Genomic DNA, 13359 nt, shown 5'->3' on the forward strand with positions numbered 1-13359 from the left:
CCCCTCCCCTTCCCATGTGTCCCCAGCACTACCTTAATTAGACCCCTATACTTTCTTCTATTTATTTTTGTTTCTTTTTATTATTACTACTCGATCTTTTCAGTTTGTAAAGCGTCTTTGAGTGTCTAGAAAAGCGCTATATAAGTCTAATTTATCATTATTATAGAAAGAGAGAGTACAAGAGAGAGAGCTTTTCCCTGACCTTTGCTTTTATATCATCCTAAAAACCAGAGTATTTAAATCAGGAGCTGTAGTCCAGCAGACCATGAAACCATCATTTGTCTTATTGCATCTGAACCGATGGCATCACAGTTGACACCTCCAGACACTCCACAGAGCTCACAGCCATTTTGCTTTCCAGGGGATGGTCAATTTCAGAAGAATCGGGCACAATTGAAATTGTCCTTCTTCATAAAGGGGTGTTACGTCCCCAAATATTATCCAGGGGATGAGGGGAGTAACAATAGAATAGACAGGGTTCCCACACCTTCTGAAACATCACATTCAAGCACCTTTCAAGCACCTTTCAAGCACCTTTCAAGCACCTTTCAAGGACTTTCAAGACTCAATTCCCTCAAATTCAAGGACCCAACACGGCATAGTTTGAGACAGAACTAGTCCGGAGCTTGGTCCTGGTGGTCTTGAGGGTGGGTCAAGGTTCAGTCAAGGTTTCTGAATGTCTAAAAAGCTAATATCCTACTTGTTGTTTGGTTCATTATCTTATTATTTTCTCCCATGAGTTTCTAGCTTTATACATGTCTGTAAGGGTCTACAGCTGCTCAGGTGTACTGGTACCTATGTTGTTTGCAGGGTTCCCACCGGTCCTTGAAATTCTTGAAAGTTTGTGAAATTGAGAAAAAAGAATCAAGGTCTTAAAAGTTTTTGAAAATAGACAGGGGTCATTGAAAGTGCTTGAATTCCCGTCTCTCTCTCTCTCTCTCTCTAAAATATATATTTAAAAATGGTTTTACTTAGCTCCTCCTCTCTGTATTGCTTAACTTTACACATATTTCACAATATATTGTTTTGCTGTGCTGTGGTAGAGAAGGTAAGAGACCATCTAGTGTTCACACATTCAAGCCTCTCTGTTTAATTGTTGTCTGTGAGCGGATAGTTCCTATTATATAAAATCTCATCTAGATCTGTCTCAAACTATGCCGTGTTGGGTCCTTGAATTTGAGGGAATTGAGTCTTGAAAGTCCTTGAAAGGTGCTTGAATTTGATGTTTCAGAAGGTGTGGGAACCCTGGGTTTGAAATACAGCACAACAGAACTACTGGAACAGCAGTCAAAACTGAGTGAGCTGAAATCAGTGGTCAGATTTTGAGTTATGGTGTTTTTTCGGCTATTGATATCTCTAGCTTAAAACTTTGTTCATGATGATGCTTCCACAACAATAACAACTGATGCTACTCTAACAACAAATTACCCCAATTGCCCTCTTGTATATGTATTTTATTAATAAAAATAAACACATCTAAATGAAGCATGAAGTGTTCTTGATGCTATAGGCTTACACACTTGAATTATAGTATAGTATCTAGACTTTAGACAAAGTACTGCTGCCTCTTGATTGTGACCTGTGTTAATATTAAACCTTGAAAACTGACAAGTGAAACCCCCTTTATGATAATATTCATCTTATCTGTCCACAATTGTTTTCCTGACCACTGCAGGCTTTTTTGGTACTTTTCAGCAAACTGTAACCTGGCCATCTTTTTTGAGGCTAACTGGCGGTTTGCACCTTGCACCTCTGTAGTTCCGCTGCTGAAGTCTTGCGGATGGTAGTCTCTCATACATTGTGGGAAACATTTCTTTAATACAATAACAATGTGACAATGATTACTTAAGACTATGAATGGCAAGAATGGAAGACACCATACTCTCATGTGATAGACAGAGGTTTTACTCTCATACTCTCATGTGATAGACAGAGGTTTTACTCTCATACTCTCATGTGATAGACAGAGGTTTTACCACTACTGATAAGCAGAAGGTTTACGAGGAGCTGTTCCTTCTCTCTCTGTGACAGTTATGTCTGTTTTGACCAACAGTTGAACCTACTAGGCCAACCCCAGGACAAACCGCCCACTGATGTTGTAAACCTATAAATGTGATCAACTGGGATGGCCCCAGTGAGCCATTGTACTGAGAACCCCATTTTTGTTGGACGGACAATCGCTCCTTCTTGCAAGAACTAAATAAATACTCTTAATGATTTGAATCTGACATACATTCACTCCTTCCTCCCGAAGGGTGTTCCTGAACTGTGGCACAGTCGTTTTGGGATTTTCTTAATTATGGTGAGCATTCTTCGTCCACTGTACACAAACTGTACAGCAAAGAAAAGTTAAGTTAAATTAAAATGATGCCGAGGTAGTAGGCCTATGAGGTACTGAGAGCAGATCACATCCTGGGGAGTTACAGGCTTACCATTGGAAGACCCACCTCTGGGATCATGTCCTACAGAGTTATACATAGATTATCAATTAGGTTCCACTTCCATGTCACAGACTTAAACAAACGTATGCTATCCGTAACCAAGTTAAAATCACTCCTCAAGAAAAATACCCCCACCCACACCATCAGTTTTTTGAAGGCATAGCTGGTTTACATCAGCTATTTCGCACACTATTTCGGTCACGTGTGATACCAAGGTTGCAGGTTCACCAACGTTACATCAGCCTAACTTTGACTGAAGTCTGTAAATAGAGATGCGCCAAAAGTGAGATTTGTTTTGCTCGCTTCTCTGTTGTAATGACGCAGGTCTGTTTGATACAGTTGAGAACAACTGTCACCAGTAGGCAAAATCTTGATTTTCGTTAAAACATGGGGGGTGTTATGCCCCTGCCCAGTTTTGCTCTGTGGACCTGTCGCTAAGCCACGCCCCCTTTGAAAACTCGGACAAACAAACAACTGTGACTGAATGAATTTCAATAACTTTCAAATTTCTGATTTACCACAGCAAGTAGCCTAATAGACATGTTTTTTTTGTTTTTAAATGACAATAATATTTTGTCTAGATGCTTTTCACCATCAGATATGTTTTCTGCCTGTAGTGACTTTTGCTGTGATATGATTGGACACTTTCTATGTTGGGGCGTGGCTTAGGCGCTATCGGATCTGATGCACCTGCAGCTGATGGCCTCCACCTCCTTCAAAAAGACTAGCCGACTCGACACTGCCTACATTTAATTTAGGTTTTCCTTGCTGTTAACTGGGATTCATTAGATTTCCTCTTGCCTCTGTTTTGTTATGGGGTTACTTAGTGTTTGATTTCCCTCCCCCTGGAAATATGTCACTTCAGTTGACCTTGCCTGGCAGTAGCAGTGATTACAGTTTCCCTTGATTGTTGTTTTCCCCCTTCGCCCTGCCACACACCAGAGGGATGTTCCATCAGGCGTGAGTTGTTATGACAATGAAGCAGCCTTGTGTGACACTGACTGCCTAGGAGCCACCAAACCAACAGTGGAGGCTACACCTGAATAACACATCTACTACTACGACATCTACTACCCCCCTGTACTGTCCCTCCTGAGACATCTACTACTACGACATCTACTACCCCCCTGTACTGTCCCTCCTGAGACATCTACTACTACGACATCGACTAACCCCCCTGTACTGTTTCTCCTGAGACATCTACTACTACGACATCTACTACCCCCCTGTACTGTTTCTCCTGAGACATCTACGACTACGACATCTACTACCCCCCTGTACTGTTTCTCCTGAGACATCTACGACTACGACATCTACTACCCCCCTGTACTGTCCCTCCTGAGACATCTACTACCCCCTGTACTGTTTCTCCTGAGACATCTACTACTACCACATCTACTACCCCCCTGTACTGTTTCTCCTGAGACATCTACTACTACGACATCTACTACCCCCCTGTACTGTTTCTCCTGAGACATCTACGACTACGACATCTACTACCCCCCTGTACTGTCCCTCCTGAGACATCTACTACCCCCTGTACTGTTTCTCCTGAGACATCTACTACCCCCTGTACTGTTTCTCCTGAGACATCTACTACCCCCCTGTACTGTTTCTCCTAAGACATCTACTACCCCCCTGTACTGTTTCTCCTGAGACATCTACTAACCCCTGTACTGTTTTTCCTGAGACATCTACTACCCCCCTGTACTGTTTCTCCTGAGACATCTACTACCCCCTGTACTGTTTCTCCTGAGACATCTACTACCCCCCTGTACTGTTTCTCCTGAGACATCTACTACCCCCCTGTACTGTTTCTCCTGAGACATCTACTACTACGACATCTACTACCCCCCTGTACTGTTTCTCCTGAGACATCTACTACCCCCCTGTACTGTTTCTCCTGAGACATCTACTACTACGACATCTACTACCCCCCTGTACTGTTTCTCCTGAGACATCTACTACCCCCCTGTACTGTTTCTCCTGAGACATCTACTACTATGACATCTACTACCCCCCTGTACTGTTTCTCCTGAGACATCTACTACTATGACATCTACTACCCCCCTGTACTGTTTCTCCTGAGACATCTACTACTATGACATCTACTACCCCCCTGTACTGTTTCTCCTGAGACATCTACTACCCCCCTGTACTGTTTCTCCTGAGACATCTACTACTATGACATCTACTATCCCCCTGCACTGTTTCTCCTGAGACAACTACTACTACGACAACTACTACCCCCCTGCACTGTTTCTCCTGAGACATCTACTACCCCCCTGCACTGTTTCTCCTGAGACATCTACTAGCCCCCTGCACTGTGTCTCCTGAGACATCTACTACCCCCCTGCACTGTTTCTCCTGAGACATCTACTACCCCCCTGCACTGTTTCTCCTGAGACATCTACTACCCCCCTGCGCTGTTTCTCCTGAGACATCTACTACCTCCCTGTACTGTCCCTCCTGAGACATCTACTACCTCCCTGTACTGTTTCTCCTGTGTCTTTAAAAAAAGAAAATGTAATTACTTTTTCCTCCTATGACTAGTGGATAGTTGATTTACGTACTTAGTCAAATGTATTGATTGTAAGTGATTGCCTAACATGTAGAATGAGATACACTAGCAAAGCTAACTGTTAGATTGTCTTAGATTACGTGTTCTGGTGCTGGTCGTGCAATTAAACATTTTGATCAGGACCCCCCTTTGTTGACATTTTTTATTATTTTTGTTGTAATTTTGTATCATATTTAATTGTAAATGATGTGTATGCAGGGTTCCCTTGTGAAAGAGACCTTCACAATGGGACTCCCTACTAAAATAAAGGTTAAATCACTGTTAAATACTGTCCACTGAACTATACCTCTCTTGACTTTGAGACTTTGATCATAGTGCTCATGGTTGTGATTTGTTGGGAAAATGCAAAGAAGACGTCTCAGGTTAAGTTCTCTAAATTGATGGCGGGGGGGGGGCGGGGGGGTGTTAAGGTTATTGTTTTTCTGAGTGGGCCAGTCACATGTATATGTTTATTTATAGAGATAGTGAAGATAGACAGGAAAGTAAGGAGAAGAGGGCATGTCAGCAGGTCATGGGCTGAATTCAAACCCATGCTGACATGCGGGCATGTGTGCACTGTAGACCGTGGTGCAGCTAGACCACTGGACCACCCCAGGCCACTAAACTGATGTTCTCTCTCCTCTTCAGATGTAGCCTTGTGACCTCAGAGGACAACTGCAAAGAGCAGCCAAGATGGGCAGAGAGCGGGCGTGTCGGAATCAAATGGAAATGGCTTTCTACGTATCCAAGTCACGTTCTCTGGAGTCAAGCAAACTACATCCCTGAGGAATTACTGCGTTTTATGGGAAATACGGGATATTGCCAGTGAGGACTTTACTCTCCTTTCTGGGAAAGCCTCTCTCTCTCTCTCTCAACACTACCCTTGTGTGGTGTGACAACAGAGGAGATAATGGCCAGCAACTCTTTCCGTGGGTCGAAGCATGGCCGACATGCCGCGGCCGAGGCCAATCACGATGGAGATTATTTTAACTGCTCGCTTAAAGAGCTGCGCTCCCTCATGGAACTCAGAGGAGACGAGGGAATATGTCGAATCCAAGAATGTTACGGAGATGTCCCGGGACTCTGTTCCAGGTTAAGAACGTCACCTGTTGAAGGTAAATATATTGTTGAGCATTTTAGTTTTCATATGTGTTTGGTAATGCTCTGCTTTTCAATTGCTCCTCTTGCAAACAATCACAGGGTTTGAGTCATTTCTTATATTGACTGAACTGAAGTTAAACTGGCACAACCCTGCCCATAACAACATAACTTGACATAGAATAGGCCAGGTCAGCATGTCCAGTATTGACATTGGCTTTGGTTACACCTCTTGTGGTCCTTTTTTTGTTTGCTTGTTTGTTAAATCCTCAAAGGACCTGCTCCACACGTAATGGTAACATTTCTGTGCCATGTTTGTATGAGATATGTGTTTCTCCTACCGCACTAGTCTCCAGACATACACTCACAGAACACTTTGTTAGGAACACTATAATAATACTGGGTAGGGCCTCCCTTCAAAACAGCCTCAATTCTTTGTGGCATTGATTCTACAAGATGTTGGAAACATTCCTTTCGTGATGACATGATTGCATCACACAATTCCTGCAGGTTTTCTGAGTGGGGCAGTCCCATTTATATTTATATTTTTATTGGATAGAGATAGTGAAGATAGACAGGAGCACTTTCAAACTGTGAATCTCCCGTTCTACCACATCCCAAAGGTGTTCTATTGGATTCAGATCCGATGACTGGGAAGGCCACAGAAGAACACTGAACTCGTTATTATGTCCATGAAACACGTTTGAGACAACTTTTGTCACAACTTTGTGACATGGTGCGTTATCATGCTGGAAGTAGCCATTAGAAGATGGGCACATTGTGGCCATGAAGGGATGCACATGGTCAGCAACAATACTCAAATAGGCTGTGGCATTCAAGCAATAATTGATTGGAGGCCCAAAGTGTGCCAACAAAACATTTTCCACACCATTACAGCACCTGAATGAATGAGAAGGTAATATACAGCGAATTGAACGGCATACTATGAAATAAGTTGTATTATTTTATTAAAATTGTGTGGCAGTGGCAAAACATTTAGGCTATATAAACTACTTTCATAGTGAGGGAAAATATACTGTAGTTTGTGAATAAATCAGCATTTAACTCAAACTCCTTAAAAAGGAAAGGTGAGCATCACTGCTGTTTGAGCCAAAGGTTGTTTCTATATTCCATACAATTTCTGTCTTTTGACATTTGCCTTGCCGTTATTTATTAATTTCCCTGGCCCTTCCCATGCACACTCAATAAACACCGCTAACCTTTTCTGCTCTCTCACCACTTGTGACAGCAGCTGGTGGAACCGATAACAAGTCTGCAGTGGATTGGGTGAGTAATCCCCACTACTACCTAGTTAGTGTAGAGTAGTGGGGATTACTCACGGAATCCATTGCATTGTAATGTTTTGGCATGACTGGTGAGTGTGTCATTGAGTTTCAACAACATTGAAATCGATTTGAATTTGATTGGACATTTGATTTTGATCGGTTCCCGCTCTCACCAGCTGCTGTCACATTTCTGATCGACCCACTGAGATGTGATTGACAGAACATTCAAATGTCACAAGCAGCTTGACTACATAGGAAAAATCCATTAGACGGACACAAAAAAGACACACAGCATTCACCACTGTGCTATAAATCAGGTGGGGTCAGATTGATTTACCTTAAGTAATCCCACTCACCTTGAGCCTTGCAGTTGATTGCTCGGTATGGGGACTAATCTCTCATGCTTGTGTAACGTATTTATTCATCCTTTTGTTTTTCTTCGCTTTGACCCCTCGAAAACCTTTGGCTTTATAACTTATAGGACTGCCGGCAGTATGCAGTGATTGGGTGAACATCACTGGTGGTGCTCTTACTCAGAGTTGGACTCTAAGCTTAAAGTGTCAGAAGGAGCTGCTACCTTGCTTAGAGGGATTTAGAGGCAGTAAGCAATAAGCATACTAACCCAACTCAGTAGGTCAGAGGAGGCAGAAGCTGCTCCACATGCTCTCTGCCTGGAGTCACACGAGCAGCCCACAGGAGCCAGTTGACCTGTTTGGGACTCGTAGCGACGGAGTCATCTCTCCAGGGGGGGAACTAAAGATATGGCATGTCTCACAACATTAGTTCAAAACGCAGCGCTCTCATCAGATGAAATAAAACTCAATGTTTGTGCTAGCCTACTTGTACCATACACATTCTTGAACTTTCTATCTTACATGTTAGCCTACATCTTTCATGCTTGAACTTTCTATCTTACAAGTGATTTGGTTTGGTTTCTGATGTATTTTACAATGGGAAAAAAATAAAAATTAAAATAAGGATCAATAAAGTATACCGTATTTGTTAGTTATTTATCATTGATTATGTGCAAAGAGGTTACACATAAGATTAAATTACGGTCATCCGTATGTTCTTAACCTCCATTGCACAATGAAGCACAACCTCTTTCATAGAAAACTGCGCAGGCCTACAGTACATTAATGTGTTGCTCAATTCATAAAAAGAAAAGGTCAATGTTGTTTAACCCTAGCATCTAAGAGTGTTGTTGTTTGTTTGTGGACTGATGATGTCTTGCGTTGTTTAACCCTGTTCTGAAATGTCCTTCAGGATTTAGTATTTTTCTGAGACTATGGTTGCACTCCAGACTATTTGAGTTCTGATGAGTTTTTCAGACTATAGGATAGAAAAATCATCATCACTCATCAAAAAGCATTCGAGCTACACAAGCAGTTTTAATCCAGCCAGCAACCAAAAACATCTTGAGGTTTGAGGACATAACGTATTCATTGAATGGAGTGCCTCAAACTACAGGGCTGTCTAAACAACGAGTGGAAAACATTATATTCTCATCCTCATTTTAATGAAAAATTAAGAACAAAAACAGGTAAAAAATACATAAAATAAAAAGTAGGACACGAAAGTGACACTCTCCTCTGGCTGAACTAAAGTTTTTTTTACATATTTGAAGACCAAAATCTTCCGTTTTAAGATTAGTTGCGACAGCATATGGACCCCCACTGCAGCCACAGGACTCTAGGAACGGTTAGCTTTGTTTGTTTTTGTGATGCTTTACTGTCCAGGCTGTTCACCACAATCATGCTTCTCTATTGTCAGGTTTATTTTCACTCCCTATGTACATTTCATCGATACATCTGTAGTAGGTCATTCTCAGAGTCTGTGCACAGCTTGTATTTGATTCTGTTTGGCTGCGCCGCGCCTGTGGAACAGCCTTCCTAGCCAGCTAAGGGCAGTACAGAGCCTGGACTCTTTTCAAAAAGGCCTTTGACTGCTGAACCTGTGTTCATTCTTGTGATTTTTTTTTTTTTTTTTACTAGGCTATGTTTTTAACTTATTATGTTTTTAGGTTGTTTTGTTTTTAACTTGTTATGTTTTTACGGTTGTTGTTTTTTCTCTCTGTAGCACTCTGAGATTCTTTTGAATGAAAAGTGCAATACAAATAAAATGCATTATTATTATTATTATTATTATTATTATTATTATTATTATTACTGTTTGTGGAAGTGAGTGATACAAAATGCCACACAGATGTTGATTCGTGTTTTATGTTCCTTCTTAGGGTTAACAGGACATTCTGAGGACATCGAAAGAAGAAAAGAAAAGTTTGGACAGAACCTTATACCTCCCAAAAAGCCAAAAACGTTTCTTCAATTAGTATGGGAAGCCTTGCAAGATGTGACCCTAATCATTCTAGAGGTGGCAGCCATAGTGTCATTAGGCCTTTCTTTTTATAGACCTCCAGACGTCGATAGAGAAAGTAAGTATCACCTATTGTTTCAGTCTACCAAAGCCTGTGTTGAAAATGTTTTGTGTTTCAGATCTTATATCAACAGCACCTCATATTTTCAAAAGTATATAAAATGTCCATATCCTAATACCTATTATGGCTTTTTACCTTTTTAGGATTGTTCATTTCCCGTATAGCCTAATTTGCTGGTCATTGGTAATTGGACAGATACATGGAAATTTGTCACACCTTGTGGTGATTCAATTCAGTGAAGAGGCAGACAGATACTGTAGATGTTATTTAAAAAATCAGTTTCTTGTGGTTTATTCATCCTAGGGATGGTCATCTATATGTAATATGTATATTGCAATAACATTAGTGGACTTGGATAAATCCATAATTACATACTTCCTGTCTCATAATCAGCATACTTCTCATGACACTGACTGTCTCTCTGCTCACTGTTTCCATCAATCCACACACAATACCCCAGAATGACAAAGCAAAAACAAGTTTTTTGACATTTCAGTAGATTTATAAAAATGTAAATACAGAAATACCTCATGTACATAAGTATTCAGACCCTTTGATATGACACTCTTAAAATTAGCTAAAATGCTAAACATGGTAAATGGACTGCACTTATAGCGCCTTTTTTGCTGCTCCAAAGCTGCTCCAAAGCGCTTTACAACGGCCTCTCATTCACCCATTCACACACCAATGGCGGCAAGCTGCCATGCAAGGCGCTGGCCCGCTCACTGGGAGCAATTTTGGGGTTCAGTGTCTTGCCCAAGGACACTTGGACATGTGGCCAGCTGGGGCTCGAACCGCCGATCTGCCAACCTTGTGATCATTAGGCGGCGACTCTACCTCCTGCGCCACAGCCGCCCCTAAACATGAACAAATCACTCAATGAGTTGAATTAAGGCCACTATTTTAGCTAATTTTACGTCCCCAAGTGTTATCCAGGGGATGAAGGGAGACCATGGGACAAAGAAGCAAAGTCGAGCAGAGGAATATGAATAAACCAATAATTTATTAACAACAAAACAAAATATGTTTTACGAGAAACTTTCAAACGCTAACTGAACACTACCAGGAAGCGAAACCTGCGTTAGCAGGGTAGCAGTTTGATTAACGGAAGTCTAAACACAAGGTTAACAAACACACTCCCTCTGAAAGAGAGTTATAACTAACCGAAACCAGTACACACAACAACTGGAGCCTTTAGCTGTTTAGAGCAAACAACACACACACTACAACACACACACAACACACACACTACAACACACACACAACACACACACTATAAGCTGCCGACCGGCCCACCGGCCCCGTCTGGACATCCCTCCTGGTCTTTACCGTCCAGCCCTGATGACTAAAGTGAGTACCTGTGCCCTCACTTATGCAGTCACCATGACGATAGAGAGGGGAAAGGGCGATAACCTGGGGAGAGACACAGGTAGACAACAAGAACACACGCACACCACCGCACTACGACCACAACAGAGCGTCATAGCAGAGGGTCTGAATACTTAACCTCATAGGAGCCAACGGACCCCCATGGGCATCCGAAGTGATATAAAGAGTTTACCTCGATCAATTCTCTTCAAAGATATCACGTTTTTTTCACAACTTTGCATGCTATACGATGCCACCATTTTTTTACAGAGACGGTAAACACGGCCTAAGTCACATCCAGTTTTCTCCAACTGGAGAATGTGTCATGTCCGGTTTCCACGCCGAATTTCCATACCATTGGTCGGCCAACCCAAAAAAATCCCCCCCCCCCCAAAAAAATAAAAATAAAATTCTGATACATGAGAAAGGTCAAAGGTCAAAGATGGTGCCAACATATCTCCAAATGGCCTAAACATATAGGTGTCCGCCTAAACATACCTGTACTAAAACAGGTACAAAGTTGCATTTGCTCACATTACTAGCATCGACTTTGGCACAAGTACTAATAAGACCATGGAGTACTGATTCCTAGATGATTTGGGCTTGGTTATCAGGTTTCCAAGGTGATATTCACTGTAAAAGCTGTTGTTTTTTTAGGCGGAGACTGAATTTGTATTTTTATAATGTTCTAGCTCTATTTGCTCTGACACAGTAACATATATTTTGATTCTGACACTTCTACAGCCACCCCACAGGTGTTAGCTTTCATTTGATAACAATATCATTATGAAGGCCCTTGTGATTGTGGAGATATTCTATATTCACTGTGGGCATGTCATTTCGAGCAGAAAACCAGAAAAATGAGGTGGATAAGATGAGGTTAAGTAGCTACATGAGGTATTTCTGCATTTCGATTTTAATAAATGTACTGATATTTCGAAAGACATGTTTTTGTTTTGTCATTCTGGGGTATTGTGTGTGGATTGATGTCAAATCCTTTTAATTTAATCATTTTTAAATTTAGTCTATAACACAACAAAATGTGGGGAAAAAGTGAAGGGCTCTGAATACTTTCCGAAGGCACCGTGTATGTTGTATGTCAATAATATTTCTGGTGATGAGCAACAAAGCTGACAAAGTGTTTTGAGTGGAGTTCCCCTTTAATGAAGCCTTAATTATGCACAAGCATGTTTTGATCCACATGGTCTTCATCAGGTCAGTGTCCCCCACATGATCAACACACATCAGTAGATGTCACCCATGGCCCGAATCACTTTGGTGAAGTGCTTGAATCTAGAAGAGACTAAAGCAGACAAAATAGAACAACGTCATGAGATCATTATCTCATCTCATAACACCCTCCCAACATTTAAACAGGCCCTCAAAACCCACCTCTTCAAGCTCGCCTTCACCAGTTAACCCTCTCCCCCTCCCCTTCCCATGTGTCCCCAGCACTACCTTAATTAGGCCCCTATACTTTCTTCTATTTACCTTTTGTTTCTTTTTATTATTACCGTACTACTCAATCTTTTCAGTTTGTAAAGCGTCTTTGAGTGTCTAGAAAAGCGCTATATAAGTCTAATGTATTATTATTATTATTATGATTATGATTATTATTATTGTTATGTAAAAGTGTACTCAACATATCGTGAGCTTAGAATTATAAGGTTCTATCTCCGTTTAGGGCAGTTCAGAGATATTGAGCGTCAACGTTTTTACATTCCATTATGTTTTGTGAGATGGAGCCTTTGTATTTGATTAATTACTGACTAAAAATAACACCACACAGGCATTAATAAACACCTAATGGATCAGATTATGTAAAAAACTCAATTTTGACAAAAATGGAGATAGAACCTTATAATTCTAACGTCACGATATCTCTGCTTTTGTTCTAGATTGTGGAAAGGCAGCAGGAGGGGTGCAGGACGAGGACGAGGTGGACACGGGCTGGATCGAGGGGGCAGCTATCCTCCTCTCTGTGGTCTGCGTGGTCCTGGTGACGGCCTTTAACGACTGGAGCAAAGAGAAGCAGTTCCGAGGGCTGCAGAACCGCATCGAGCAGGAGCAGAAGTTCACGGTGGTTCGCGGAGGCCAGGTCATCCAGATCCCTGTAGCGGAGATTGTGGTCGGGGACGTTGCACAAGTGAAATATGGTAAACACCTGCC

At 41.7% G+C, this 13359-nt stretch overlaps 1 protein-coding gene across 1 annotated transcript in view; it reads left to right on the top strand.

Annotated features, from left to right (window-relative positions):
- Positions 1-5911: 5911 nt before the first annotated feature.
- Positions 5912-13359, top strand: part of atp2b1b (ATPase plasma membrane Ca2+ transporting 1b) — a gene marked incomplete at both ends in the record, with an annotated part of 27814 nt that continues 20366 nt past the window's right edge. The window contains 3 exons of the mRNA XM_080544753.1: positions 5912-6116; positions 9622-9819; positions 13089-13346. Coding sequence (XP_080400879.1) covers positions 5912-6116; positions 9622-9819; positions 13089-13346 — 661 coding nt within the window. The remainder of the gene's footprint in view (positions 6117-9621; positions 9820-13088; positions 13347-13359) is intronic.

The sequence above is a fragment of the Nansenia antarctica genome, assembly GCF_963989245.1.
Source record: "Nansenia antarctica genome assembly, chromosome: 14".
In the NCBI taxonomy this organism is placed as follows: Eukaryota; Metazoa; Chordata; class Actinopteri; order Argentiniformes; family Microstomatidae; genus Nansenia; species Nansenia antarctica.